General features: G+C 48.4%; 1 protein-coding gene across 5 annotated transcripts in view; it reads left to right on the forward strand.

Moving 5' to 3' along the window:
* Positions 1-14,577, forward strand: part of TMEM164 (transmembrane protein 164) — a 173,043-nt gene that overhangs the window by 125,514 nt on the left and 32,952 nt on the right. For all 5 annotated transcript variants that reach the window (XM_042973881.1, XM_042973878.1, XM_042973879.1 and 2 more), the window contains one exon: positions 5,104-5,182. In XM_042973881.1, the coding sequence (XP_042829815.1) occupies positions 5,104-5,182 (79 nt within the window). The remainder of the gene's footprint in view (positions 1-5,103; positions 5,183-14,577) is intronic.

The raw sequence follows: 14,577 nt of genomic DNA on the forward strand, positions 1-14,577 counted from the left end.
GTGAAAATTTGGAGTGGATGGAAGGATAATTCAGAGGAGAGGACATGATGGCAATGAGAAGAGACAATATTTTGAGGACTTCTGTAAAAGGGAAAGCAGAGATATGGGGTGGGGGCTGGTGGGGAAAGCAAAGGCAGGAGTTTTTTCCTCTTTCGATGGAAGATATTGAAATGTACTTGTTTTCTGATAGGAATGATCCAGTGACAAAAAGGGACAGTTGCTGGTGTGACGTCCTGGAGCAGGCAAGAAGGGATGGGATCTAGCACACACGTGAGGGGACTGGCCTTAGCCAGCAGCGTGGTCGGGGGATCCTGAAGAGCAGCGGAAGAAAAGGCAGCTCTGGGGATGGGGCGCAGGGAGGAGGGAGACATCGAGGCAGGTGCCCGCGGATGTCCTTTTCCCATTGCTCTTTTTTCCCCCGAATGGAGTAGAAAGGCATTTCACCAGCTGAGGGGCAGGACGGAGGAAGGTTTGAGGAAGGCGCAAGAAGTTGTACAATAGTTGTCCGAGAGAGGAGAGCAAATGGATTGGGGCATGTGGATGGATGGTTGGGTAGCATTAAGACTTGCCGTCATGAATTTAAGGGGGGTTCACGGCATAGTTTTATATTTTTCTCCGGCAATGCTCACTTGCCTGGGGGGTAGAGACAGGAAGGCAGAGAGTTTGATTTAACCAGCAACGTGGATTTGTAAAGCAGGTAGGATAGAGTGGGGAGAGAATGTCCGGAGGGTTGAGAATGTGGGGAAGCGGCTGAAGGGCAAGTGTAGAAGTGAGGATGTGAGGTCGGTGAGGGGCAGTCAAAACGTGGTGGGATCAGTGGACCATAGGTCCCAGTGAAGTTGTAAGACGGATATGAAGCGAGTGAGTTGTTGGCTAGGTAGGCTGTGGTCGTTGGAGAGTGGGGTACACGACAGGCCAGTGCTAACACTGTTGAGGACACAGGCATTTTGACACATTTCCAACACAGGAACGTTGGAAAAAATGACAAGAGAGGGAGGCAGAGTCTTCGAGGCCAAATGGGAAATGCACGGGGAGACGGTCCATAGGTGGCCGCAAGAGCAGTGGGTAGTAGAGTACAAGGGCATGAGATTCCATTGGGGGAGTGGTTAGGAAGGAGGCAGAGAGAATGGCTGTGGAACAGCCAGCGGTGTAGAAACAGCAGTGAGGAGCAGACAGGACCCCTCCTGGCCCCGTGGTACCGGGCAACATGGGAGAAGAACCACCCAGCACTTGAGAGGGCTGTAGGGGTGGCCGTGACCTCAGAGGGGCAGGGAACCAGGTTTTCATTAAAGCAAGAAGGTGAAGGGACTTCTCAGAGGAGAGTTTGAGAATGAAGATGATTTCGAATAGTCCTTGGGTTCCAGAAGGTAGGCTGGAAGGGTTTCTAGAATTGAGGGAAGGTGAGAGATGAGGTCAGATTAGGGAGGGATTAGAATTCAGGTGTTGGGGGGCGCCTGGGTGGCTCAGTCAGTTAAGCATCCGACTTTGGCTCAGGTCATAATCTCACGGTTTGTGAGTGTGAGCCCCATGTCGGGCTCTGTGCTGACAGCTCCAACAGCTCGGAGCCTGGAGCCTGCTTCGGATTCTGTGCCTCCCTTGCTCTCTGCCCCTCCCCTGCTTGTGCTGTCTCTCTCTCTCTCTCTCAAAAATAAATAAACATTAAAAAATTTAGAATTCAGGTGTTGGGTGGTGACTTGGGAGTTTGGGGCTTCTTATGGTGACTGAGGTGACCAAGGATGGAGGGCACGGTGGGATTGCTTGTCTCCATGGCGGAGCATGGTGGGGGTGTGGCCGGCAGAGCCATATGCTAGGAAGAAGGTCACACGCTTGCCATGGACGGAGTCTGTGCCCCTAATGCTTTAGGCAGTCTGAGTCCAGAGGCCTGGAGGGCTTTATCAGCCTGCTTTTTTTTTTTTTACAGGTTTTTTTTTTTAATTTGAGAAAGATACAGAGAGCAAGCAAGGGAGGGGCAAAGAAAAGGAGACAGAGTCCTAAGCAGGCTCCATGCTGTCAGCACAGAGCCTGATGTGGGGCTCGAACTCACAAACCGTGAGATCATGACCTGAGCCGAAACCAAGAGTTGGACACTTAACTGACTGTGCTGCCCAGGTTCCCCTACAATAATCTTATAACAGCGTAATTATTTCCATTTTACTGGTGCCAAAACGGGTGGAGAGGTTAGGTGGCTTGCTTGAGACCAAAGGGCTCTTAAGGACATAATGAAATCTAGAAACGCAGATTTGACAGTCTCCAAAATTTTTGCTCCTAGCCATGGTGCTAAACTGCCTCCCTGGACATTGCAGGTGAAGGGTGTGCTTTCCAGGAGGTCTGTGAGTGCAGAGGGGTAAGCAGTAGCTAGAGTCTGGAAGGACACGGCAGGGGCCAGGGGTTGTGGGTCCTTAGCCCAGTTCTCTGCTCCATGCTGTACGACAGCAGCTTGGTTTCCCAGGCCTGTTTCAGGGGGAGGGAGGTCAAATCCCGTAGGTACCTGAACCTTCAGATTACAGCCAGACTGTTGGACCTTCCTGGGACCTTTTCCTCCTTGCCTGTTTTCTGGGTGAGCACAGTCAAGGCAGTTAACCCTTTTGTGCCTCGGGTTCCTCATCTGTCAGATGACACTTGGCCTGCCGGCCTCATGGGGTTTTTGAGAGGAATGAGGAGGGTCATGGATATGGAAATGGTTGAAAAAGCATGAAGCAATACCCAACTCAAGATGGTAGGGTGATCCTGGATCATATGACTATTGAGGGTCCAGTATGGACCCCCGAGACCTCCAGAACTCATGCTGGTGATGCCCATTGTCAAACCTTTTTCTAGCTATTCCAGCATGGTCTGCAGAGCCACGTGGAACCTCATCTCTTTTTCTGGGATTTTCACATCCGCCTGTGAACATAAAATAGTACTTGGGCATCATCTGGGTCCGTGGGCAGTTTTCCTTCTGTGTGGGTTTTTCTTTCTTTCTTTGTTTAAAGTTTATTTATTTATTTTGAGAGAGAGAGAAAGCGTGAGTGGGGGAGGGACAGAGAGAGAAGGAGAGAGAGAGAATCCCAAGCCCAATGTGGGGCTCGAACTCACAAACTGTGAGATCATGACCTGAGCTGAAATCAAGTTGGAAGCTTAAACAACAGAGCCACCCAGGCACCTCTCTCTCTCTCTCTCTCTCTCTCTCTCTCTCTCTCTCTTTTAATGTTTAATTTATTTTTGAGAGAGAGAGAGAAAGTGCACGAGAGAGAGACAGAGAGAGAGCACGGGGAAGGGGCAGAGAGAGAGAAAATCCCAAGCAGGCTCTGTGCTGACAACAGCAAGCCCGATTAGGGACTTGAACTCAGGAACCGTGAGATCATGACCTGAGCCAAAGCTGGATGCTTAACCCACTGAGCCACCCAGATGCCCCTGTGGGTTTTTATTTTCAAGGGCCGGAGCCAGCATCTCTGTTCATGGTCTACAGTCATCACAGCTGCCATTCTGGGGGGCTCTGCCATCTTTTGGTTTTAGTCCCTGGCACAAGGCATGCTTGGGCTCTTACGCCTGGGGAGCCCATAACTGCCTCCTGTCATTAGCGTGCAGTCTTGGTTTTGTGCTTGCCTTGTAGGGAATAAGGAGGCAGTGGACCCTTCCCCTGGGTTTTCTTGTCTCTCTCGGCTTCCGTCTAGGGGTGTGTGTGTGTGTGTGTGTGTGTGTGTGTGTGTGTGTGTATTGCAGGCTGTGTAAGCCCCAGAGGCCAGGCCTCTTGCCAGCTGCTGAAGTTTTTTTCCCCCAGAATTGTGTTAGCCACCCAGCTGTTTGCATTCCTAGCCCTCTGCCAAAGTCAGTGGCGCGGTCCCCATGCCAGGTAGAAACCGCGCTCTGCTTGGGTAATCCAGGGCTTCCATTTTGTGAGGGATGGGAAACAGCAGTGAGTGAGCAGGCGTGTTGGGTGGAGGGAGGGTGGGGCCGCTCCTTTTGGCACGCCATGTCGGAACTGGCCCAGCTGCTTGGTCTTCACCCAAAAGTAGGGCTAACTCTGGACTGACCCCAAATATCCAGTGGGGAAACTCTTTATTCTTGGATCTAGACCCGACCAGGCCTAGCAATTGCCTTTTTGTTTTTTATTTTTTTGGAAATCTGGAAAATGGGACTAATAAATCCTATGCCGCACGTTCTCCATGTCAGATGAGAAATAAGCTTTTAAATCATTCACCACCTTGGGGCGCCCGGGTGGCTCAGTGGGTTAAGCATCCGACTTCGGTTCAGGTTGTGATCTCATGGTTCGTGAGTTTGAGCCCTGCATTGGGCTCTGTGCTGACAGCTCAGAGCCTGGAGCCTGCTTCAGATTCAGTGTCTCCCACTCTCTCTGCCCCTCCCCTGCTCACGCTCTGTCTCTGTCTCTCAATAATAAAGCAACACAAAACTGGGGTGCCTGAGTGGCTCAGTCGGTTAAGCATCTGACTATGGCTCAGGTCATGATCTCGCGGTCCCTGAGTTTGAGCCCCGTGTCGGGCTCTGTGCTGACAGCTCAGAGCCTGGAGCCTGCCTAGGATTCTGTGTCTCCCTCTCTCTCTGCCCCTCCCTGGCTCGCGCTCTGTGTCTCTCTCTCAAAAATAAACAAACATTAAAAAAATTAAAAATCATTTACCACCTCCTCATCTGGAGCAAGAAGTGACATTACATTGTGTTTTCTCAAGCATATTCTGCAGAATACTGAGTGTTCTTTGGGGAAGAAAAGGCACTGGCTAAGTTTGGGAAACACTGGATAAACAATTGTTAGCAGATTCTGTAGTGGCAGAGACCACCCAGATCCTCAGTATACCACGAATAGCCGTGGTGAATCTCCTGGGGATCTAGTATATGCAAAATTTCTTAATCAACTGGCTGCTTTCTTTTAGTGAAATGTTTTTTCAAGTACCATCGCTGCCAAACGTGCTTTGGAAGATGCTGGGCCGAGGTCATAAGTGTATATTCATTTTATTCTTTTTTTCACTGTGATTGTGAAGGGACGTGAGCACTTGCAATGCATGGCTTGGCTAAGATGTAGGTCCTAAAGAGCAAGGGCCGTCCACTTCAGAAGCTGTTGACATAAGTGCTTCCTGCTCTGTGACACCTCTCTCCCTCCTGTCCTTACAGCTCCCCTTTGAATTGGAGATTTACTACATTCAGCATGTTATGCTCTACGTGGTGCCCATCTACCTGCTTTGGAAAGGAGGTAAGCCACCCCCCCCCCCCCAGCACACCGCCAGTGCCACTCCCACGCCTATCCACCCCACACCTAGCCACTCCCACACCTAGCCACTCCCACGCCTAGCCACCTCAGGCCTAGCCACTCCCACGCCTAGCCACTCCCACGCCTAGCCACTCCCACACCTAGCCACTCCCACACCTAGCCACCCCACACCTAGCCACTCCCACACCTAGCCATTCCCACGCCTAGCCACTCCCACACCTAGCCACCCCACACCTAGCCACTCCCACACCTAGCCACTCCCACGCCTAGCCACTCCCACACCTAGCCACCTCACACCTAGCCACTCCCACGCCTAGCCACTCCCACACCTAGCCACCCCACACCTAGCCACTCCCACACCTAGCCACTCCCACGCCTAGCCACTCCCACACCTAGCCACCTCACACCTAGCCACTCCCACACCTAGCCACCCCACACCTAGCCACTCCCACGCCTAGCCACTCCCACACCTAGCCGCTCCCACACTTAGCCACACCCCCACCTAGCTGCTCCCTTCTGTTCTGGGGAATCCTCATGTATTGGATGCCCACCAGGATCTTGAGCTACTGCCAGGCTGGGTTTCTGCAGTATCCTTTATGCCACACACCAGGGGGTGAGCAGATGGGTGTGGATAAGGCCTGCAAAGAATCTGGGGGCTCTTCAGAACCCTTGTTTGTGCCTTGTGGGTAAGCACGCTGCTGCTGTGTGTCCTGGGGCCTAGGCCTTGGGCTCGTTGTCTGTGGTGACATTGGGTTTGCATGGAAACCCCCGCAGCCCCGATTCTGTCACTCACTTGTGCTGTGCCTCCCCCGTTGCGTCAGTGTGCAGTATAGGGTAGGAGGAGAGAAGGAAGCAGCCCTGTCAGGAGCAGGACCTTGTGCTCTTGCTTATTGTATCCATCCTCTCAGAACCAAAGAAGATATTGAGAGGGGCAAGAAGTGCAGGGACTGTGAGGTTCTAGGGCTGAGGGAAGAAGCAGGTAAAAGAACAGTGACCACTGTGTAAAACAAACCATTGACAACCTTGATCTTGTCATGAGGGAGAGACCTCCAACTTGGTAGAGATGGCCTTGAAAGGAAAGCTGATCTCTTTGTGACCTCACAGTGACCCTTAAGTTATCCCCCCCTTTCTATTATGTGGTAGATGAGAGGGGACTAGCCTCTCTGTCTTGGTTGCTGGGACTTCTCTGGGGGACCAACGCCACTATCTCACCTCAGGCCACCAAGGCTTTCATTTCTATCACGTTGAAAATGACACGAGGCCATGTGGGCCCTTAAAGCCACTGGAAGATGGTTTGGAAGTGGTGCTTCCTCTAACTCAGGAATCCTGGCAAATCTGAAGAACTTTTGGCAACCTGGGGACACATTGGAGGACGGGTACCGTTGCTCTCGGTGGAGTCTCCTGTCAGTCAAGAGATCTGCCCCCCTGTGCCCTGGTTTCTGTCAGATAGCATTTTTTCTTAGGACTGGTCTCAATGTTCTTTGAGGCTGTTTTTACCCCGTGCAGCCCCTTGGGGGTCTCACAGACTCAGAGAGCACCTTCTTTGAATTTGCTCTAAATGTACTGTTTCCCCCTCTAAGCTGTAGGGCAAGTCTCCATATCCAGGAGACGTGTCCATTTTTCAGGTATGTCTCCTGTGGCACAGGAAGCAGCTTGCTAATAATATTCAAGTCTGGGGGATACACTCATTCTGAATAGAACCAGGCAGGCAGCTATCTCTGCATTCCAGAAGCAACCCCCCTCTCCTTTCTGAGGGATGAGATGCAGGTTTTGGCTCAACGTGCATGGCCATTAGTTAAACCTACTTGGCTCCGAGGTGCCCGTAAAAATCTGTTAGGTAGCTGAGCCAGACTATTCTGAGATGGAAAATACCAAGTAGCCATCCCCATTACCCCCTCCCCACAAAAAACCCCTCACAGTCTGGGAAGCTGCAGCTTCTAGAAGTGCTAGGTTCCACTGCAGCCTTCTGTTGAATCTGTCGCCACACTGTTTGGGGTAACTGAGCCGAGGAAGCAGGGATGCCAAGGCTTAATTCCAATTTATTTCTCACTGTTAGTGATTCTTTCCTCTTTCCTCTGGTGCCTGGCCCAGAGTAGAGGCTGTAAAAACAGTAACGGTAATAATAGCCACAGTAAATATCAGCTTTTTATTGAGTGTTTCCTGTGTGTGAGATACTTTGCTAGGCACGCTTTGTGTGTTTTCTCATCCAACTAACCCTGGTGAAAATGCCCCTTCTACAAAGGAGAAAGCCAAGGCTCAGAAATGTTAGGTACCTTGCTCACAGCCATCAGTAGCAGAGCCAGGATTCAAAGCCTGGCCTCGATTCCCTCTCAAACCAGTCCTTTTCTCCGCGTACCTCATTGTCCTAAAAGGCAGGCACCTGTCCCCTAACCACACAGCAGGTTGGGAGTCTCCCCTCCAGCCACCCCCAACATGTATTTGTTGAACACTTACTACGAACCCAGCATTTGTACTAGGGAATCAGAGATTCCCTGCTATAGGGAGTCTGTGCGGGAAGAGAGCCTTGGGAGTATAAACCAGCAGGGATAAGTGCGACAGAGGGCGCCATAGGAACAGAACAGGATTTATTTGTCACCACTTCTGGGCTCTTAGGAAGCCTTGGCTTCCTTTCTGGCTCTTTGCTGTCATCTGCTGTTCATTTGGGGGAAATTATATGCACTTAGAGAAAAGTCTGGTTTTCCTTTGGTCCCGAGTCTCAGACCTGGGCCTTGCAGAGGACAAATCGATCTGGAGTGAGCAGTGGGAAGATGATTCTCTGTAAATCAAAAAAGCTGAGGGTTTAGGGGTTCTCTTTCCTAGAAGTCCTATAATTTTCCAAAAGTAACTGACTTTGAACTTTATACCCAAGGCAAGACAGCTCTCCCATGGCCAGGAGCCCTGTTTTCCTGAAAGGCAAAATTGTGCTGCTTTCTGTGGCCTGGGTGGGGGCGGAGTTCAGTAGTACCTAGTGGGATCCCCTCCCTCCTTCATTACTACAGTCCTTCAGCATGGCCGTAGTGACTGTGACATCCTGTGTCCACACTGTTCTTTTTTTTTATTAAAAATGTTTTTAATGTTTATTTTTGAGAGAGAGAGAGACAGACAGACAGGGTGCCAGTGGGGGAAGGGCAGAGAGAGAGGGAGATGCAGAATCTGAAGCAGGCACCAGGCTCCGAGCTGTCAGCACAGGGCCCGACGTGGGGCTCAAACCCATGAACAATCTGAGTCGAAGTCAGACACTTAACCAACTGAGCTACCCAGGCACCCTTGTCCACACTGTTCTTTTCTTCCTCCAGCCTTCCTTTTTATTTGTTTCCTTTCCTCCCAGCTCTTTGCCTTTGGCTCTCTGGAACTACACTTGACTCTTGAACAGTGCGCAGGTTAGGGATGCGCCCCCCCCCCCCACAGTGTAATAGCCGTGTATAACTTTACTCCCTCAAAACATAACTACTAATAACCTTTCGTTGACCAGAAGCCTTATTGATAATGTAAACAGTGGAAGAACACAGATTTTGCATGTTATATGTATTATGTACTGTATTCCTGCAATAAAATCACCTGGAGAAAAGAAAATGTTATTAAGAAAATCCTAAGGGAGACAAAATACATTTACTGTACTGCTCTGTATTTATCAGAAAAAATCTGCACAGGAGTGAACTTGCAAAGGTTCAAACCCGTGCTGGTCAAGGGTCAGCTGTATATTTTTTATAACCCCCAGCCCAACCAGCTCTTCACAGAACACCAAGTCCTCCCATGTCTTGCCTGGAGCTCCCCCCAATGGAGGCTGCTCTTCCTTTTCTGCCCCCTGTGCTGTCGAGCCCCCCACTGTCTCCCCCCAGACTAATATTTCATCTCTCAGGTGGAAGTGCTTTCCCCTTTACCATTCTTTCCACCTTTTCTTTTCACCACTACCACCACCTAACCCCTCATCTGCTTCCCCCATGTTCCTAGATGCCTTTGGCCCCTGGTGCTCAGTATTTCCATTACAACTCTGGCCAGCATTGGGAGAGGCTTCCAGGGAAGACCACTCGCCCCACCCAGCTTCTAAAAGTTTGGGTGTCTCCACCTCAGTGACTTCTGTGTCTTCTTCTCTTCAGCTGACTGACTTTGCCCCCCACCCCCTGAAACTCCTCTGTCTGAGATCATTAGCCCCTGCATCCCTTTCTGTGACCCAAATCTCTACTCTTTTCAGCCTCCTCTCCTCAAGCTTCCTGTCCTTCCCACTGTTGATAGATGTATCCCCAACAAATGACTGGGAAAACAGAGATTTCCAGGTGCAAATTCCCTCGGTTATTTCCCTCTGCTCTAAAAGCTGCTTCACCCACCCCTGTCCTGACATCATTCCCTGTCATCTTGGAGGAAGTGGTTTTGTGGTAATCTCGCATCCCTTCCCCTCATCCAGAACTTCATTCCATCAAGTAGTCAGTCACTTGTCTCCTGGATTTCAACGCTTTTTTCACTACTGGCTTTTTGGCCAAGAAGGATGCCGAAGTCTTCCCCTTATAATTTTTTTTTAGTGTTTGTTTATTTTTGAGAGAGGCTGGGGGAGGGGCAGAGAGAGAGGGAGAGAGAATCAGCAGCAAGCCAGATGCGGGACTCGATCTCACAAACCATGAGATCATGACCTGAGCTGAAATCGAGTCGGACATTTAAACGACTGAGCCACCCCGGTGTCCCAGCATCTTCAAAGATTAGTCCAACAAGATTTCCTAAACCTCAGTTCTTTGGGTGTGACAATTCTTGCCTAATCCACAGTGTCATCTGTATTATTATGTCTATGATATATGTCCTTAAATCTACTAATTTTTCTTTTTCCTAAAATATCTTTCTGCTCCATGAAATCCTGGATTCAGTGCGCTGGTTACTTATTTTAATACACTTAAAATTTTTTTTAACGTTTATTATTTATTTTTTGAGAGAAAGACAGAGCATGAGCAGGGGAGGGGCAGAGAGAGAGGGAGACACCGAATCCGAAGCAGGCTTCAGGCTCTGAGCCACCAGCACAGAGCCCAACATGGGCTCGAACCCATAAGCTGTGAGAACATGACCTGAGCCAAAGTCAGATGCTTAACTGACCCAGGCACCCCTTACATGTTTAAATTGGCATTCAATTTCTTCTTCCCTGACCTATGTGTTCCTCTCATGTGTTCATTTTTCCCTTATGTTATTGGCCTTTTTAACAAAATTGAATCTTAGGAGCTCTTTATATGTAATTTATATATTTTACATATTTGTTTATATTTCTACATAATATAAATATATGTTTACACACTTCTATATAATTATTTTTCCGTATAAGTTTTTCTAGATAATATAAATATCTTTCTCTATAATGTAAATATTTTTCTGTGTATTTCTATATAAATATTAGGAGGTAACCCTTTGTGATCTGCACTGTAGATCTTTTTCCCAGTTTTGTCATTTTTTTTTTTATCTTCTGATTTATTTAGGTAGGATGTTTACATCTCTATGCAATTTAATTTATTTTTATCATATAGCTTCTGAATTTTGAGTTATGGTTAGGAAGTCCTTCCACACCCCGCGGTTATAAAAAATATATCCCGGGGGCACCTGGGTGGCTCACTCGGTTAAGTGTCTGACTTCAGCTTGGGTCATGATGTTGGGATTCATGGGTTCAAGCCTCACATCATACTTTGTGCTGGTGGTTTGGAGTCTGTTTGGGATTCTCTCTCTCCCTCTCTGCCCCTCCCCCACTCATGCTCGCTCTCCCTCTCTGTCTCTCTCTCCCTCTCAAAAATAAATAAACATTAAAAAAAAGACAAATCCAGGGTGCCTGAGTGGTTCAGTGGGCTGAACGTCCAACTCTTGATTTTGACTCAGGTCATGATCTCGTGTTCCTGAGATCGAGCCCCATGTTGGGCTTTGTGCCGCACATGGAGCCTGCTTGAGATTCTCTCTCTCCCCTCTCTCTGCCCCTTCTCCACTTATGCTCTCTCTCTCTCAAAATAAATAAAATAACTTAAAAATATGTATATATAATATATATATGTATATATATATATATATTATATATATATATATATATCCCATATTTTCTTTGCCTGTGTTAATAGTTCCATTTTTTTTAACCTTTAAATCTTTCATCCACTTGGAATTTATCCTGGGATACAGTGTGAGATAAGGATCCAATTTGATTTCCAGATGGCTTCTTGTTTGTCCCAAGACCATTGAGCGAATAGTCTGGCACAATCAGGTGTGCTTGCGGGTAGGACCATGCTGACCGATGTGAAGAGTGATCACTGTTCTCTGCTTTTTTTACCCACCTAATTGTTCCTGAAATCCATTCTCTCCCTGCCTTGGGCTGGCCCTTCCTCATGTCGCACCTTAGCCATGACAGCTGGCTCTGTGTGGTCTCCCCAGCTCCCCCTACCAACAACCTGTCCCTGTAGCTTCCAAAGCTATTTTCAAAGCCCAAATAGGATCACAGCACCTCCCTATTTGGAAACTTTCGGTGGCTTCTCCTTGTCCCCAGAGCCCAGTGCATTTTGCAGGCCTCTTCTCTGTATGTTCCTCCCTTCCTTGTGTTCTGAACTTGGGTATTACCAAGATTCTTAGGGGCCTCCCCCCTCAACAAGTTTACCGTTTAACTTTCCTGCCTCTGCGTCCTGAAGATGCCATGACTTCTGCCAGGAACGCCCTTCTCCAGCTTGGTGGCCTGGAAAGCATTCATATTTCCAAACTCAACCTCAGCCGCTAGCTTCTCCAGGCAGCCCACTGGAACTGTTCTGTGGTTGTCCTTCTGCAGTGCACGTGTGAGACATGCCTGTCTGCCTAAGGACAGGAAGTGTTCTTTAGTTCTTAGTATTTCAGGGCTGAATGAATGAGGACCTATATAGATACCCGCACACTGCACATTTTACATGTCTTATTATGCATCTTAGAAGCTGGCATTTATGGTGCATTGTCCACGAACTAGGCACTGGGTAAGTGTTTTACTTGCATGACCTTGATCTCTCATTTAATCCCTGTAAGTCCACTAGCACATGATCTTGGATGATAAAAAAAAATTATGTCTTCAGTTGCATTAACTCCAACTGACATCTAGCATTACTTTCAGTGCTGAAACGTAGGCAACAAACTACAGCTTTAGCAGCACTCACAGATGTTGTTGTTAATGTAAATCAGTTTCTCCTCCTATTACAGCTGCTGTAGGGATTTCAAAAAATCATTGGCACCTCCTTATTACCTGCAAATGTAAAAACCTTAATTTTTAAAAGTACTTCGACAATTATTTCAGTGTTACTGTTTGCTTTTGTTATCCTTTTTTATTTTGTATACTTAAAAAGATTTATTCTGAGGGGCACCTGGATGGCTCAGTCGGTTAAGCATATGACTTCAGCTCAGGTCACGATCTCGTGGTTTGTGAGTTCAAGCGCCGTGTTGGGCTCTGTGCTGACAGCTCAGAGCCTGGAGCCTGCTTCGGATTTGGTGTCTCCCTCTCTCTCTGCCCCTGCCCCACTCACACTCTGTCTCTGAAAAAAAATGAATAAACGTTAAAAAAAAGATTCCCTTTCTCCCTCTTTCTGCCCCTCCCCTGCTCATTTTCATTCTCATTCTCTCTCTCTCTCTCTCTCTCTCTCTCAAAAAAAAAAAAAAAAAACACCTTTTATTCTGAGAGAGGAGGCCCCAAATCAGCCATGGGGTCCACAGCACCACAAAGGTCAGGAGCCCCTGCACTAGACTTTCAACTGGCATTAGAAACCAGGCAGACAAGCTTCACCACCACCCAGTGCTGCTCCCCCATGTTGTCGCTGAGTTCTGACAGACTTAGAGTTCGAATCCTGATTCTGGCACTTAGGTGAGTGCCTTAAACCTCTGCATCTGTTTTCTTATTTGTAAAAGGAGGGTAGGAATAGTACCTACCTCACAGGTGTGGCGTGAGGGTTTACTGAGCTCATATATGGGAATACATAGAACAGTGCCTGGCGTGTGTTAAGTGTTGCAGACTTTTATTATTCACCCCTATAACACGGCCTTATTAATTACACATCTGTCTTCCAACTGGACTGTGGGCTCTTGAGGATTCTTCCTTGCCTGATTCGAAAGTGACAGAGCCTTGCACCTACTGAGTGTACGTTTGTCAGCAGGTTTAACATCGCCAGCGTCCCTCCTTTTAGACGCCTGTTTCTCCTTTCAGCTGTGTGACACTCCTGTCTCCTGGTTCTCCTCCTCTGGCTGGCTGTCTTTGGGCTCCTTTGCTCTGCCTGTCCCAGAGGTCCCAGGGTTCTCCATCCATAGATGTAACTGAAGGCTCGAGAAACACCACAGCTACTTCAAAGGAAACATGTCTACAATCAAGATTCTCAATTCCATACCCCTTCTTCCCACCTACTCTTCTTCTTCCTCCATTTCCTATATTAGCAGCTCCACCATCCACCACCCAGGGCCAAAGCCAATATCCTAGCCAGAAACTTTCTGGATCCCTTCCTCCACCTCATCCCTTATGGCAATCAGTTCAGGCATTCTGACGATTCAGATTCTCAAAATGCTTGCAAATTCAGCTCTTCCTCTCTCTTTCCTTCACCCCAGCCCTAGCACAGGCTCTCGGCCTCTGTTGCCGGGACTACTCTGTTTTCTCTCTCCTCTCCCTGCCCTGATTGGCCCCTGTGTCTCACCCAGTCTCCAGAATGACTTCTCTACAGAAAGAACAATTGTGATCAGGTTTTGCTCCCCTGCTTAAAAATCCTCTCCTTGGGGCACCTGGGTGGCTCAGCCGGTTCAGCATCCGACTTCGGCTCAGGTCATGATCTCACGGTTCCTGAGTTCAAGCCCCGCATCAGGCTCTGTGCTGACAGCTCAGAACCTGGAGCCGGCTTTGGTTTCTGTGTCTCCCTCTCTCTCTGCCCCTTCACCACTCATGCTCTGTCTGCCTCTCTCTGTCTCTCTCTCTCTCTCTCTCTCTCTCAGAAATAAATGTTAAAAAAAAAATTAAAAAATCCTGTTCAGGATGCAGACCAAACTTCTTCACGTGGCACTCAAGATATTTACATTTGGCCCTTATCTGTCTCACTTTTTAAAAATTAATTTTTTAAATGTTTATTTTTGAGGGAAAGAGAGTGTGAGCGGGGGAGGGGCATAGAGAGAAGGAGACACAGAATCCAAAGCAGGCTCCAGGCTCTGAGCTGTCAGCACAGAGACCAATGTGGGGCTCGAACCCATAAGCCATGACATCATGACCTGAGCTGAAGTCAGACGCTTAACTGAGACACCCAGGTGCCCCATTTTTTTTCTTTTAAAGTTTCTTCATTTATTTTGAGAGAGAGACAGTGTCAGTAAGGGAGTGTCAGAGAGAAAATCTCAAGCGGACTCCACACCACCAGCACAGAGCACGGGGCTGGAACCCACAAAGCTCTGAG

This window comes from Panthera tigris, chromosome X (genome assembly GCF_018350195.1).
Source record: "Panthera tigris isolate Pti1 chromosome X, P.tigris_Pti1_mat1.1, whole genome shotgun sequence".
Classification (NCBI taxonomy): Eukaryota; Metazoa; Chordata; class Mammalia; order Carnivora; family Felidae; genus Panthera; species Panthera tigris.